Here is a 13,642-nt window from a genome sequence, read left to right as displayed (position 1 = left end):
TAGACTTTTCTCTGCAATATCTTAAGCCTCCCTCCAAATGTCTAGAAATCAAAAGCAGAGGGCTTCCATCATGGCTCAGTGGTAAAGAACTTGCCTGCCAATGCAAAAGACATGGGTTCGATCCCTTAGGTTTGATCCCTGATTTGGGAAGACTCCACAGGCCATGGAGCAACTGAGCCTGTGCGCCACAACTATTGAGCCCATGCGCCCAGCTACTGAAGCCCAGGAGCCCTAGAGCTGGGGCCCTGCAACAAGAGAAGCCACCGCAAGGAGAACCCCGCACACCGCAACTAGGGAGGAGCCCCCACCCTCCGAAAGTAAAGCCCACGCGGCACAACAAAGAGAAGCCCCCGCTCACCACAACTGGAGAATGACTGAGCAGAGTAACAAAGTGCAGCCAAAAATAAAAATACATAAATTGTTTTAATACATAATTAAAAAAAAATAGAAGGCAAGGGAATACTCGATGGATGATGGAAGTATGTCAAAAGGACACAGAAATCACCTGGTCAAGGCTCCCATTGGGAAAATAAGGACCCCTCCCCAAATGGATTCAACAACAACAACAACAAATGCAGAACAAAATATCAACCACTACTGATATAATAATGTCAATAAATGCTACTTTGGGGCTATTTAAAGATGGCAGCCTGGGCGATCTTCAGTATTCACTTCTCCATCTGAATATCCATTGTGCTTCTGCTGTCACAGGGATTTACAGCAAAGGAAAGAACACAAAACTGAATCTCCACCCTGAATAACCTGTTTACAAAGGAGATGAGTCAGAGTAAACAGCAGAAGAACAAGTCGTCTCCAGTTCCCACATCTATGCAGTTCACATCTACGTTCACGAGAGGACACAGAAAAGCATGAATAGGCCTCAGACTGTCGGTCAGCAGGCATCAGGACCTTCCCAGCCAGTCTTCCTGTATCCACTCGGGACCCCCTCCAATTCATGCTCTCCACGGCACTGACCAGAATAGGCTTTTTGAAACTGCAAATCTGATCACGTTGCAGCCCCCCTCTCCATCAGCCCCCTTTACAGCCCTCCATGTTTTCCCACTGCTTGTGGCAGAGCCTACCGGGTCCTGCAGTGCTGCCTCGGCCTCTCCCTGACCCACGGTGCTCCAGCCACACTGGTCAAGCTGTGCTCTTTATCACGTGGGCTTTGCATTCACTGTTGTCGGGAACACGTGGTTTAATCCATGCCCTCCCTAATTTCAAAGATGAAGAGAGTGTGAGCTGCAAGGGAGTCAGTATTAATTCTACCTCCCCCGAAGGCTTCCTAGGGGCAGAGAATGCTACCTTTCCAAGGGGTGGTTGGGGGGGGAGGCAGGCGGTGTTGGGGAAAGGATGGCCTTAGGGGAGACAGAAGCAACAGTCTCACCAGGAATGCTAGGGCCAAAAGACCTTGAAAACCACAGTCAAGATCCTACAATCAGTTTAGATGATTTCAGGCGTTACAGAAACCTGAAATCCTATAGAAAAGCCTTAGTCTTATCCAGACTACCAAATTCGGTCTTAGATCTGGGGGTCCGGTTTTTTCTTTTTTTTTGAGCTTGAGACTTAAGTCTCCAAGCGCCTGTCTGGTTTCTCCTCCAAGTACCCCACTGGCCCTCTCAGTCCAGTCCGTCACAAACTGAGTTCACATCTTCTCTTTCTTAAATCCTGTCTTGTCTGTTTGTCAACTATTTCCTTACTTAGACCCATCTTTGACCCTCTCCCCTTGTCCTCTTCATCTTATCAGTTATCAGTTCTAGAGTCTCCCTTGCCCAATCCTTCTCTCCACTGCCACCATCAACATTTTCTCTCAGGTGGTTTTTTTCTTTTTTTTTTTTTGGATTGATGCAAAGGCCTCATACTTGACTCAAAATACTCCCAACTCAAAACACTCCCTACCTGGACTTCCTGGCAGTCAGAGGTTAAGACTCCGAGCTTCCAATGCAGGGGGCACAGGTTTGATCCCTGGAGAGGGAACTAAGATCCCACAGGCTGTGCAGTATGGCCATAAAAATAAAAATACACCCCCTACCTTACCTGCACGAGCCATGCATGGCTCTAAGCATCATTCCCTCAGTCATTTTCAGTGGATTTTCACCAGCTGTCCTTGGTCTGACTTTAAAAGTTCCTGCCTGTCTTTAGTGGTTTATCTTCTCCCCTTGCTGCCTCTTATGATATAGCCAGCCTAAGGGAGGTATTCGTCCTGTTCTTGCAAACCTGACGCACCTTCCCAACTGTGGCTGCCTATTTTGACCCCACCCCCATCCCAGTCCAAATCTTACGCTTTCTTCGAGGCTTATGTCTTCTATGAAGTCTTCTCTGATCCCCTGGCTGAAAGATATGGTTCCTCAGAACTTCTACAGTACCATGAAATGCTATTAATTTTTACACAGCATTCTACCATGACAAAGATAATTTCTTTGTATGACAGTGTCAATATTATTTATTAATTATTGAGCATTTACTAGCTGAGTATCTTGGGCACATTATATAAACGTCATGCCTTCATCCTTCATTTGTAAAATGATGGAAATAATAACACTGAGCTCATAGGGTTGTTGTGAGCATTCATTAGAATCACACCTGACACAAAGCACCCAGTTAGTGAGTATCAGCTATTGGTATGAGTATGGGGCGGGGGGTGGGAGGGCGGTACTTTATATTGTCTCAACTAACCCTCAGACCCCCCTGAACTAGGTTACTATTATTATACTGTTTTGTTTAAAACTTGTGGGTTGAGAACTGGTGGGTTTTAAATGAAGTTGTGCGCAAAAACAACAAAATTAAAATTGCGGGGAAATACACGTAACAAAAACTTAGCCATCTTCACCATTCTTAAGTGTGCATACAGTCCAGCAATGCCAAGAACATCCACACTGTTGCTCAGCCGATCTCCACAACTTTTCGTTTCGCAAAACTAAACTTCTGTACCTATTAAACAATTCCCCATTTCCTCCTTCCCTAAGTCCCTGGAAAGCCCTATTCTACTTTATGTCTCTATGTACTGTATTATTATACTGGTTTTACAGACCGAGAAATCCAGGTTCAGAGAGTGATCTGCTTGTAGGAGACAGAATCTGGCCTTGAGCTCGGGGCCCCACGCATACTCTGAGTCACTCTGAAGCACGGTTTCACCTGAGACAGCGTCTGTGCTGCGTTTGCCTCTCCCATGACCATCGTGGCCACTGGGTGCCAGGGCCCTCCTCTGGGCCCCTGCGCTTTGCAGCCGTTCTCACGTGTAATCCTCACGGCAGCCTTGCGGTCACTGACGGGCAGTGTCCTATCTCCCAGCGCCAAGCTGATATAGGACAGATACACTGTAAATGTGGAATCAGGCCTGATGCCTGTCAATAGAGTAAACAGTACTAAATAAGCCTGTGGCACATTTTTAATGCAACTGTTTACATTTTTTCAAAGTAGTGACACTCTCAGGAGAAAACCAACTGAAATGCATGAGGTCAGAAAGAGCTTCCCAGTCCCCGCCTCCCCCCTCTCCTCCTGCAGAGTCAATCTGCTCTTCTCACCCCAGGCCACCCCCCACCCCATCTGCACCTTGTCACCAGCACTGCTGACCCACACTCAGAGCCAGAGGCAGGCAGGCGGGCGGGCAAAGGGACATAAGAGACCGTGCCTGCTCTGCTTCCTCCCCTGCCACTCCACCCCCACGTTCTTCCCTCCAACCATACCCAATCCTGACCATTCTGAAACACGCTCTGTCCTTTCACGCCTCCCTGACTGCGCACATGCTGTTCTGGAAGACTGGAATGCTTTCCCTCCCCTCGTTCTCCACCTCCAAGACTCCTACGGTCTCTGCGAGCCAGCTCTGTCGCCTCCTCTGTGAGGACTCCTCCCCTACCCACCTCCCCAAGCTCTGAGTCCGCCCCTGTTTGGAGCAGACTAGTTAGCTCATCAGAGTGCTCTCGCATCTGGACTGAAGTGACCGTCTGTAACTCAGTGTGTTCCCCACGCTCCCAGCTCCTTGTGCTAAGATGAGGACATCTTCATCTCTGCTCCAAGCAGGGGTAAAGAGGATTTTGGATCACTGATTTTTATTTTTTTAATGTTCTTGGTATATTTCAAAATGAAGAGACAACAAGATCACAAATATTGAGGCATCTTTTTCAAGGTCTAGCAAATGAATACTTCCAAATACAAAAAATTATAATTGTGCCGCTCACAGATAATTATATGATTTATTAAGATATATTAATAAATATTAATAAACATGATTTATTAAAGCATAAGAAATATAATATTTTGTATTATCAGTTCAGTTCAGTCGCTCAGTCGTGTCCGACTCTCTGTGACCCCATGAATCACAGCACGCCAGGCCTCCCTGTCCATCACCAACTCCCAGAGTTCACTCAGACTCATGTCCATCGAGTCAGTTATGCCATCCAGCCATCTCATCCTCTGTCGTCCCCTTCTCCTCCTGCCCCCAATCCCTCCCAGCATCAGAGTCTTTTCCAATGAGTCAACTCTTCGCATGAGGTGGCCAAAGTACTGGAGTTTCAGCCTTAGCATCATTCCTCGTATTATATATTTATATAAATATCATATATTGTATTTATACATTATATTATATATACAAGACTTATTAAGATATAACAATTTATAGTGCTTAGTAGGCACAGCAGTCTGTTAATAAGAAACAAGCTTCAGGATATGTAAGGAGGCTCTTTGATCAAATTGGTCAGTGGATGTGACATAATGTAAAACCCCATTTGGAGACATTGTCAAAAGCCTAAATTGGAGACCCTGATGAAACTGTTCACCTGGCCCCCTCCTCCAGTGGCAGGCTGTGCTGCTGCCTCTGCACACAGTAGGTGCTGATTGTATGCTGAAAAATGGGAACACAGCTTTCCAAGTTGGTTACTGAAAACCCACCCACAGTAGTATTCAAGAAAACAATGAAGTCCTAACAATGGGGCAGGAAGCCACCTCCTTCTCCAGTGACCCCAACCCTCAGAGTCCAGCTGAAGGCTGCAACAGGAAACCCCTCACCCAGTGTCTTTCCTCCCCCTCTTCCCCACCAAATGCACTCATGCTTTCCGTCCACTCTCAGCCCCCCTTCTTCTCAACCCTCTGGAGGGTCCCAGGTGAAAAAAGAGAAAAGCACTTACTCATAGGAGGAGGCAAGCAGCCAAGCTGGGCTTGGAGAGTCGTCCTGCCCCCAGGCAGGCCTGAGGAATAAAAGAAACGGCGGCGAGAGGACAAAGAAGGACTTAAAGCTCTGGAACAAGGGGAAAGAAAAGGCCTAAGAAAGTTTACAAAGCAATCTGTCAGAGAAGGGATGAAAAGGGAGCCCCACTGAGCTGAGGGGCTCGGGCACTCACCTCACCTTTGCCCCAGTTAGAAACCTGCAAACTCTGAGCTGATCTCTCTCCCTTGTCCCAGAGCTTTCCCTGGGAGCGTGATGCCTCACCTGGCTGGGTTTTTGGTAGCCCCAAATACTTCTGCTCTACTTGGCTCAATACACCAGTTCTCTTGAACTCAACAGACTGACTCAACTGCCAGCTCCCTCTGGATTTTCACTGAAACACTCTGGATAATAAGGTTACCAGCAGATCTCCAAAGCTATCCAGCCACTTTGACTTCCCAGATGTTCTAAGCCAGTGAAAATATCCACAGGCTTTCTGAAAGTCTCTCCTGCCACCAAAGGCAGGATTAATAGTAATATCAACGATCATCTGAGTGCTTTCTCTGTATGGAATGCTTTAAATCATCTTACTGCTCACCACCACCTTAGGTACAGATTACCCAATTTCACCAGAAAGGGAAGTGGGCCTGGAGCGATTAAATGACTTTCCAAAGGATACACAGCCTGGATTCCAACCTAGGTCTGTCTGACCTTGATGCCCACACACTTCCCACTCAGGACACCGCCTCTTGGGGATCCTCTACAATTCTATTTTGTGTGTGTGTGTGTGTGGTTCCCATATTAATTTTAGATGGGGGAGGGATGGTACAATTCTGTGGTATCTAAAAAATTTCTTACCTCACAGTTGGCAATGTAGAGTGGGGAGTGGGAGAGTCTGCCTCCTGGCTGGGTAGGGTCCTGAGTTCTTTTTAAACACTTGATTAATTAACCATAAATAACTGGGCACTGGGAACAGAACACTCACTAATAAAAGCGTAGCCTAGAGTCACGTTTGATGAAAAAAATTCAAGTCACTTGGTGGATGGACATATCTGCAAAACAAAAGAAAAGCCCCTTTCCCAGCCCAGGCAGAGAAGTCTCCTGTACAGTTAGAGACAACAGGCTTCTGGGCACGTGGCCAAGGTTCTGGGGATATTTATAACTTGAAGAGGGTGGGAGTCCCTAATAAGCTGGTATATTCTTTTTCCATCACTTCCCTCTCCAAGGCTACAGCGAGCTCGGAGCTCTCCTTCGCGCAGAATGCCTGCTCTCCCTAGTGCTCCGCTTCCATTGTCTCATATTCTCATCCTGGCTGGGGAAAGGGAAGGCTGAAAGTCCTTCCGTTCGGAAGAGCTCCAGTTGAATGCAGCTTAGCTGCTGGTGGTATTTCTTGGCTAGCTGCTGTGGTCTCGGAGATCTGCCTAGGAGCCTGTGGTTTCTCTGAGCTGCCTCAGAGTCTGATGTTTCGGGAATTCTGTGAGTCTTTGGGAACCGCCTACCATCTCTGGGCTTTGCCTGCATGTCTACGGATTCGAGATCTACCTGCAGATCTAAGATATCCAGGATCTGCCGCTGATTCCTAGAATCTTTCCAAACGTCTGCAGTCTCAAGAGAACTCTGCCTGAGGATTTGAAATCTGTTTTGAGGCCTCTTGGATCTTTTGAAGCCAGAGACCTAACGCATCTTTTGCTGGCCAGGAGGTGAGTCTGTTGGTTCCCAATTCGGGTTTTCGGCTTCCTGCCTTCAGTCGGTCAGGGGCTGTTAACATCCTGAGAGCCCGCTGGGCTTAAGCCATTAGAGGCCCACGATCCCATCGACGCGGGAGGCTGCCAGGAACTCTTTTAGCAGGCAAGCCCTCCGGGATAATAAGGACAGACTTTCCGAACCCCGGGGCCCGGCTCGCTCCACCTTACGCGCCCTATAACCCACCCTCTCTTCTGATTTCGCTCCGGCTTTTGCCTCCCCTCCGCTAGGCGCAACTCAGCCGGCCCCTCAAGGGGAGCCCGTTTTAGAAGGACGCGGTCGGACACCCCTACAGGGTTAACAGCGATAGAGCCGAGTCCCAGCCGGGCCCTGCCGCGGACCTCTCTCTCCTACGGAAGGGCTGCGCGGTGTCTCCTGGGAGTTGTAGTCTGCGCAGCAGTGTGAGAATGCCGCGGTGGCTGCTGGGAGATGTAGTGCGTGGGTGGAGCTCAAAGTTCCAGCGCGGCCGCCGAGTCTCCCCTGGGGAGTGGGCGGCTGCTGCTTTCCTCTCAGGCCGGGGTCGTCAGATGAGAGCTAATTCCAGAGGAACCCAGCACAGGCTAGCACTTATATTAGGCTCGATGTCGCAGTTAAGCTTAATTTAAGCTCGACTCAAGATAAACTTCAGGGGTGTGAGGAGAAGCAGGGCAACCTCTCTGGCTTAATCCGACTGCGCTCTCCAAGAGAAGAAAGTGAAAGATACTCCGCCCTGGCTAGGAGGACGCGACTTTTTTCTTCACCCTTTTGTTCTTTCCCTCCGTGTGGCTTTTGGCCTCTTGGCTGGCCTTTGTACGACAGAATGGAACTCCAACTCCCGACAGGCCACGGGGACGGGCGCAGGCGCGCTAAAGGGGCTCTGCCGGGCTACGAGAGGCGGGCCTAATACTCGGCATCTAATTGGCAGAGCGCTTTGGGAGCTTCGCTCGCTGATTGGCCGAGGCAGCTGCCGGAAAGGGCCCAGCCTCGACATGGAGGAGCAGAGGCGTTCTGTGGGCTGGGCTGAGAGCCTCCTCCCTGAGAGAACATCGGCTTGACCCCCGGGTCCGGGAGGGACCGAGCCAGGGGGTTGTCTTATTAAATTGTGGCAGCCTCCACCCCTTGGCGTCGGAGACACAGAGGGCGGGTCGCGCTCGAGGGTCAGGGAGGAGAGTGACCCGGCCCGGGTTCAGGGCCCTCCCCACCCGCCTGGGCGGCCAGAACTCCAGCCCTGGGGAGTGGGCAGGGCCTGTTTCTGTGCCTCACGCCCTGCTTTTCGCCTCCTATAGCGCTGTCTGCTAGCTGCTTTTCCTGCTCTCTCTCCTGGGAGGCGAATCCTTGAGCCCGAGATGGCAGCCACCCTGCTCATGGCTGGGTCCCAGGTAAGCCGGGGGTGGCTTCTTGGACCCTGCCTGTGCTTAACCACCTCGTCCCCGCGTTTCTTTGCTCTGCAAATCCCTGTGGGAAATTCCCTGGGATTAGTAATTCGCTTGCTTGGCCATTCTGCCTCCAGAGACCCAGTATCAGGACGGTATAGCCACAAACAAGCATTTATTGAACACCTGCTGTTTGCCTTTCAATACTAGGGAGACAAAGATGGATGGAACGTGCCCTCCCTGTTTGCTCACAATCTGTAGGAAGACAGATGCATCCGGTTAGCCATGAAACTAGCGTGATAAAAGCACTGTTTTCTGTAGGAGCAAGGTGCTGTGGGAACCAAGAAGTGGGAGTATTCTCTCTGAGGTGTGGGAGGAGGAGTGGAGCAGAGCGGCGGAATGGGCGAGGGGTGGGGACTGACGAACAGCTGGTGCTGGAACAGGGTTTTAAGGAATAGTAGGATTTCACTAGTCCGAGGAAGATATTCCAAGAAAAGGGGAGCGTTGTAGGTAAAGGTATGGAATGATGTAGATGCTCGATGTGTTCTGAGAAGAGTACTGTTAAGAGGAGGGCAGGGGTATCCGGCCATGGGACCAAAGCAATCTGCTCATAAATTGCTCTCTCCTGAACCACATCTCTTTGTTGCTTACTTATTTCTTCTTTGGATTCTACATATCAGACCTAATGCCTTTTGCCTTCTCAACAATTCCAGCCATGTCTCTCATTTCAAGAAGAAAAATTGGTACTAACTTCCTAGATACCCAGTATTGAGGAAGCAATGTGTGATTTCAGGCACCTGTGACATTTGAAGATATGGCCATGTACCTCACCCGTGAAGAATGGAGACCTCTGGACCCTACACAAAGGGACATTTACAGGGATGTTATGCAGGAGAATTATGGAAATGTTGTCTCATTAGGTAAGAATTCTCTTTCTCCACCCCACGTTTTTTGAGACTATCAAAAATGCCTTAGCTCTTTCAACACAAACTAGTTACTTGACTTTTAAAGCACCTAATTAGATTTTGGCGTGGGCTGAGCCCTCAGGCAGATCTTTGAGTGAGGGAATATCAAGGTCATATTGTCTAGGATGAAAGATTGTTTCTGCACATTTTAGAAACACTCAGATTTCTTGCGCCCTGAATCATTTGCCATTCTCCAGCCTGTTTGTACAGATCACTGACCAAACAGGTCTGACATAATGGTACTTGCCAGGTTATAAATGCCCCTGTAAATGGTGCTTTTACTAGAAGATGAAGGGGTGCTGACCGAGGTTGACAGGAGGGCAAAAGCCACCTTTTTGTGTTTGTTTTGGCTTCAGAGCCCTAGCTTTGCCTCAGGTCCTTTATTTATCCAGAGTAGGTACTTGTCTAGAGATGTTTCAGAGTTGATCATAGATTTTGAGTGTGTCAGATGCTGTTCCAAGAGAATCCTGAACTAAATGAGATCACAAATTCTATTAAAGAGGGAAGCTAATTTTTTTTAATGGCCTGCAAACCTGTCTTTTCTCTGAGATACCCTTTTGTCTGGGTGCAACTAGAATAAACTGTTCTTGAGCCGAACAGTCTTTTGACTCACTTTGTCTCCTGTTAGGACTTGACAGAAGTTCGCAACCATGTATGGTTCACTAAGTTATCTGCCATTCATTAGGATTATTTCTTTTTCTGAAAGCTTTATCCCCATAACTTTTAACAAACAAATGGCAACTCTGAAGGGTTTCCTATTTAACCTGGACTCTCTCTGATGTCTCAACTTTCTTGGATCCTTCCTTTAGAAATGCAACTATAAATGACGCTCTCTACCCAGATCTGATGTAGTCAGGAACCCAAGTATTCCACTTATTCCAACAAAAACAAGAAATGAGAATCTTAAAGAAATGTGAATGTATATGTCAGTTGTCCAGCCCAAGGAATGCTTGTTAGAAAGATGGAAACATGGAAGCACCAAAAAAAAAAACAAACAAGTTTCTTGCCCAAATAAGTTTGGGAATAGGTTAAATAATGTTACGAGACTTCTTTACCTTCAGACTCCTCAGAACCTATAATCTGGTATCAGGGCATTTTGGATTTCTGAGAAGAGGATGTTGTAAGCACCATTTACCAAACTAATTTATCCATGGACCTTTTTTCCCCAGAATACCTAGTAACCTCTTTCTAAAAAGTGTACCAAGAGACACAACTTGGAAAAGCAGTGACTGGTAGAAAGTTTCTTATACATAGTGACTTTGTGTATTTTGATTTTCTTTTAAAGTCTTTACCTAGTCAATGCCAAGAGTATTCTGAGCCAGGCATCTTTTTTGCCTTCTCCAACTGTCTCACTTCTGTTTGCATTAAAAGGCCAGTGAGGGAGACTTCCCTGGCAGTCCAGTGCTTAAGACTGTGTTCTTCCAATGCAGAGGGTGTGAGTTCAATTCCTGATCGGGGAACTAAGATCCCAAAAAGCTGCATGGTGAGGCAGGAAAAAAAAAGTACCAAAAAAAAAAAAAAAAGCCACTGAAAAGTAGCAAGTAACATTTGGCAGTCATTTTTCCTGTCAAGTGAGACTTGATATAGATTGATAAAAATCTGTTTTTCTCCAATGCTAACCCAGTAAGTCCATTTTTTTCCCCTAGTAGGTGCTTAGTAGATATTAAATAATGCTAATGATGAAGACAAGTTAAGAACATACAATACACACACACATGTGTTCACATGTAAAATATCTAGGCTCTTGGCTTTTAGAAGCTCTAATTTAGAGTCTTTTCTATTTCTTTTATATATATGTTGATTTATCTGGCTGTGCTGGGGCTTAGTTGTGGCACACGGTTTTAGTTACAGCATGTGGGATCTAGTTCCCTGACCAGGGATCGAACCCTGGCCCCCTGCATTAGGAGCTTGAAGTCTTGGCCACTGGACCACTAGGGAAGTCCCTAGAATCTTTTATTTTTCCTATTTCTGGTTTTCTTCTTTTGAAACACCAGAAACATATATACTTTGAATAAAGAACCATTAACTGTAGTGATACAAAGCATTAACTTTTATCAGACACCTGGATTTGTATCTTAGCTTCACCATTTACTACTGTATAACCTTTTGTGAACCACTTCTGTGGACCTTGGATTTCTCATTCATAAAGTGGAAATCATCATGATGTCTGGAGAAGGCAATGGCACCCCACTCCAGTACTCTTGCCTGGAAAATCCCATGGATGGAGGAGCCTGGTAGGCTGCAGTCCATGGGGTCGCAAAGAGTCAGACACGACTGAGCGACTTCACTTTCACTTTTCACTTTCACGCATTGGAGAAGGAATTGGCAACCCACTCCAGTGTTCTTGCCTGGAGAATCCCAGGGATGGGGAGCCTAGTGGGCTGCCGTCTATGGGGCCTCACAGAGTTGGACACGACTGAAGCGACTTAGCAGCAGCAGCAGCAGCATCATGATGTCTGGTGCTCAGTGTGGTTGAAGTAATTCACATAAAGAACTTAGCACAGTGCCCACCCCACAGTAGATCATTTTTGTGTGTGTTTACCAATAATATTCTTTACCCTTTATTACAGATTTTGAAATCAGGAGTGAAAACGAGGTGAATCCAAAGCAAGAGATTAGTGAAGATGTAGAATTTGAGACTGCATCTGAAAGACCTGTTGGAAATACTGAGGAAAATCCTGAAAGTGAAGAGGCCTTTGACAACAGGGATAGATCAGAAAGACAATGGGGAGATTTAACCGCAGAAGAGTGGGTAAGCTATCCTCTCCAACAAGTCACAGATCTGCTTGTCCACAAAGAAGTCCACACAAGCATCCGATATCATATATGTTCTCATTGTGGAAAGGCCTTTAGTCAGATCTCAGACCTTAATCGGCATCAGAAAACCCACACGGGTGACAGACCCTATAAGTGTTATGAATGTGGGAAGGGCTTCAGTCGAAGTTCCCACCTTATTCAACATCAAAGAACACACACTGGGGAGAGGCCCTATGACTGTAATGAATGTGGGAAAAGTTTTGGAAGAAGCTCTCACCTCATTCAGCATCAGACAATCCACACTGGAGAAAAGCCTCACAAATGTAACGAGTGTGGGAAGAGTTTTTGCCGGCTGTCTCACCTCATCCAGCACCAAAGGACCCACAGTGGGGAAAAACCCTACGAGTGTGAGGAGTGTGGGAAAAGCTTCAGCCGGAGCTCTCATCTAGCTCAGCACCAGAGGACCCACACAGGTGAGAAGCCTTATGAATGTAACGAATGCGGGCGAGGCTTCAGTGAGAGATCTGATCTCATCAAACACTATCGTGTCCACACGGGGGAGAGACCCTACAAATGTGATGAGTGTGGGAAGAATTTCAGTCAGAACTCTGACCTCGTGCGCCATCGCAGAGCCCACACGGGGGAAAAGCCGTACCACTGTAATGAATGTGGGGAGAATTTCAGCCGCATCTCACACTTGGTTCAGCACCAGAGAACCCACACTGGGGAAAAGCCATATGAATGTAATGCCTGTGGGAAAAGCTTCAGCCGGAGCTCTCACCTAATCACACACCAGAAAATTCACACTGGAGAGAAGCCCTATGAGTGCAACGAGTGTTGGCGAAGCTTTGGTGAAAGGTCGGACCTGATTAAACATCAGAGAACCCACACAGGAGAGAAACCCTATGAGTGTGTGCAGTGTGGAAAAGGATTCACCCAGAGCTCCAACCTCATCACACATCAAAGAGTTCATACGGGAGAAAAGCCTTATGAATGCACAGAATGTGAGAAGAGTTTCAGCCGGAGCTCAGCTCTTATTAAACATAAGAGAGTGCACACTGACTAAGTCCTGTAATTACGACTGGGAAATGATTCATTTGAAGGTACAATTGTATTTGATATCAAAGAGCTCTCTCAAGACTGAAGCTTCTCTTACTGTACTGAATTTCTTTGCTGTGGGTCACCATTTAAAACATCACAGAAGACAAGCCACTTGAAATTCTGACCCATGGCTTTGGGAATATTATTCCCTTTTCCAAAATAGTGATTTGTATTCATCCAATACTAACGAATTATTTCATCAAAATCAGCCTCACAAATAACTGGAAATCTGAAGACCAGGTGATAAATGCTGGTAAATGCTCAGGCCTGGAAATGGAGTAAATCTTTCAAAGTAATTTCTCCCATCCTTGACCCAAAGAGCTATACTAGGAGAAATGTTGAACTGTGATAGGGTGGTCACAGCTGCTTTGGAACAAAACAACCAGAGACTTTACCTGAATTGCCACACCTATTCACTCACCATCATATCACACATCTTCCCTTCAAAGGGCTTTCTCCTTGAGTTGCTCATGCATTTGTATCTTTCTATCTTCCTGAGAGCAGGATTCTGCACGGTGAAGGCAATGATCATTGCTTTTCTCCTCATTGTTTCTAATTAACTTTTTTTAAAGCTTTCCTCTTTG

At 46.9% G+C, this 13,642-nt stretch overlaps 1 protein-coding gene and 1 long non-coding RNA gene across 5 annotated transcripts; one reads left to right on the top strand and one right to left on the bottom strand.

Annotated features, from left to right (window-relative positions):
• Positions 1-221: 221 nt before the first annotated feature.
• LOC104981101 lies at positions 222-6,840 on the bottom strand. Its single transcript, XR_824339.1, has 4 exons — positions 6,683-6,840; positions 5,999-6,192; positions 1,083-5,183; positions 222-762 (listed from the first exon to the last, which is right to left on the bottom strand). It is a non-coding gene; the product is annotated as an uncharacterized LOC104981101 (long non-coding RNA).
• Positions 6,208-13,630, top strand: ZNF436 (zinc finger protein 436). Of its 4 annotated transcripts, XM_010830030.1 has the most exons (4): positions 6,208-6,840; positions 8,149-8,241; positions 9,029-9,155; positions 11,771-13,630. In XM_010830030.1, exons 2-4 carry the CDS (start codon positions 8,209-8,211, stop codon positions 13,021-13,023), a joined length of 1,413 nt encoding a protein of 470 aa, XP_010828332.1. In that variant the 5' UTR covers positions 6,208-6,840; positions 8,149-8,208; the 3' UTR covers positions 13,024-13,630. The 4 variants fall into 4 exon arrangements, with proteins under 4 accessions (XP_010828332.1, XP_010828333.1, XP_010828331.1 ...); XM_010830031.1 differs by lacking the exon at positions 8,149-8,241; XM_010830029.1 differs by lacking the exon at positions 6,208-6,840 and having other exon boundaries at positions 6,847-8,241.
• Positions 13,631-13,642: the final 12 nt, after the last annotated feature.

The sequence above is a fragment of the Bison bison genome, unplaced genomic scaffold (genome assembly GCF_000754665.1).
Source record: "Bison bison bison isolate TAMUID 2011002044 unplaced genomic scaffold, Bison_UMD1.0 scf7180017864516, whole genome shotgun sequence".
In the NCBI taxonomy this organism is placed as follows: Eukaryota; Metazoa; Chordata; class Mammalia; order Artiodactyla; family Bovidae; genus Bison; species Bison bison.
The sequence above is the reverse complement of the archived record's forward strand: the minus strand, read 5'-3'. Positions and strand labels throughout refer to the sequence as shown.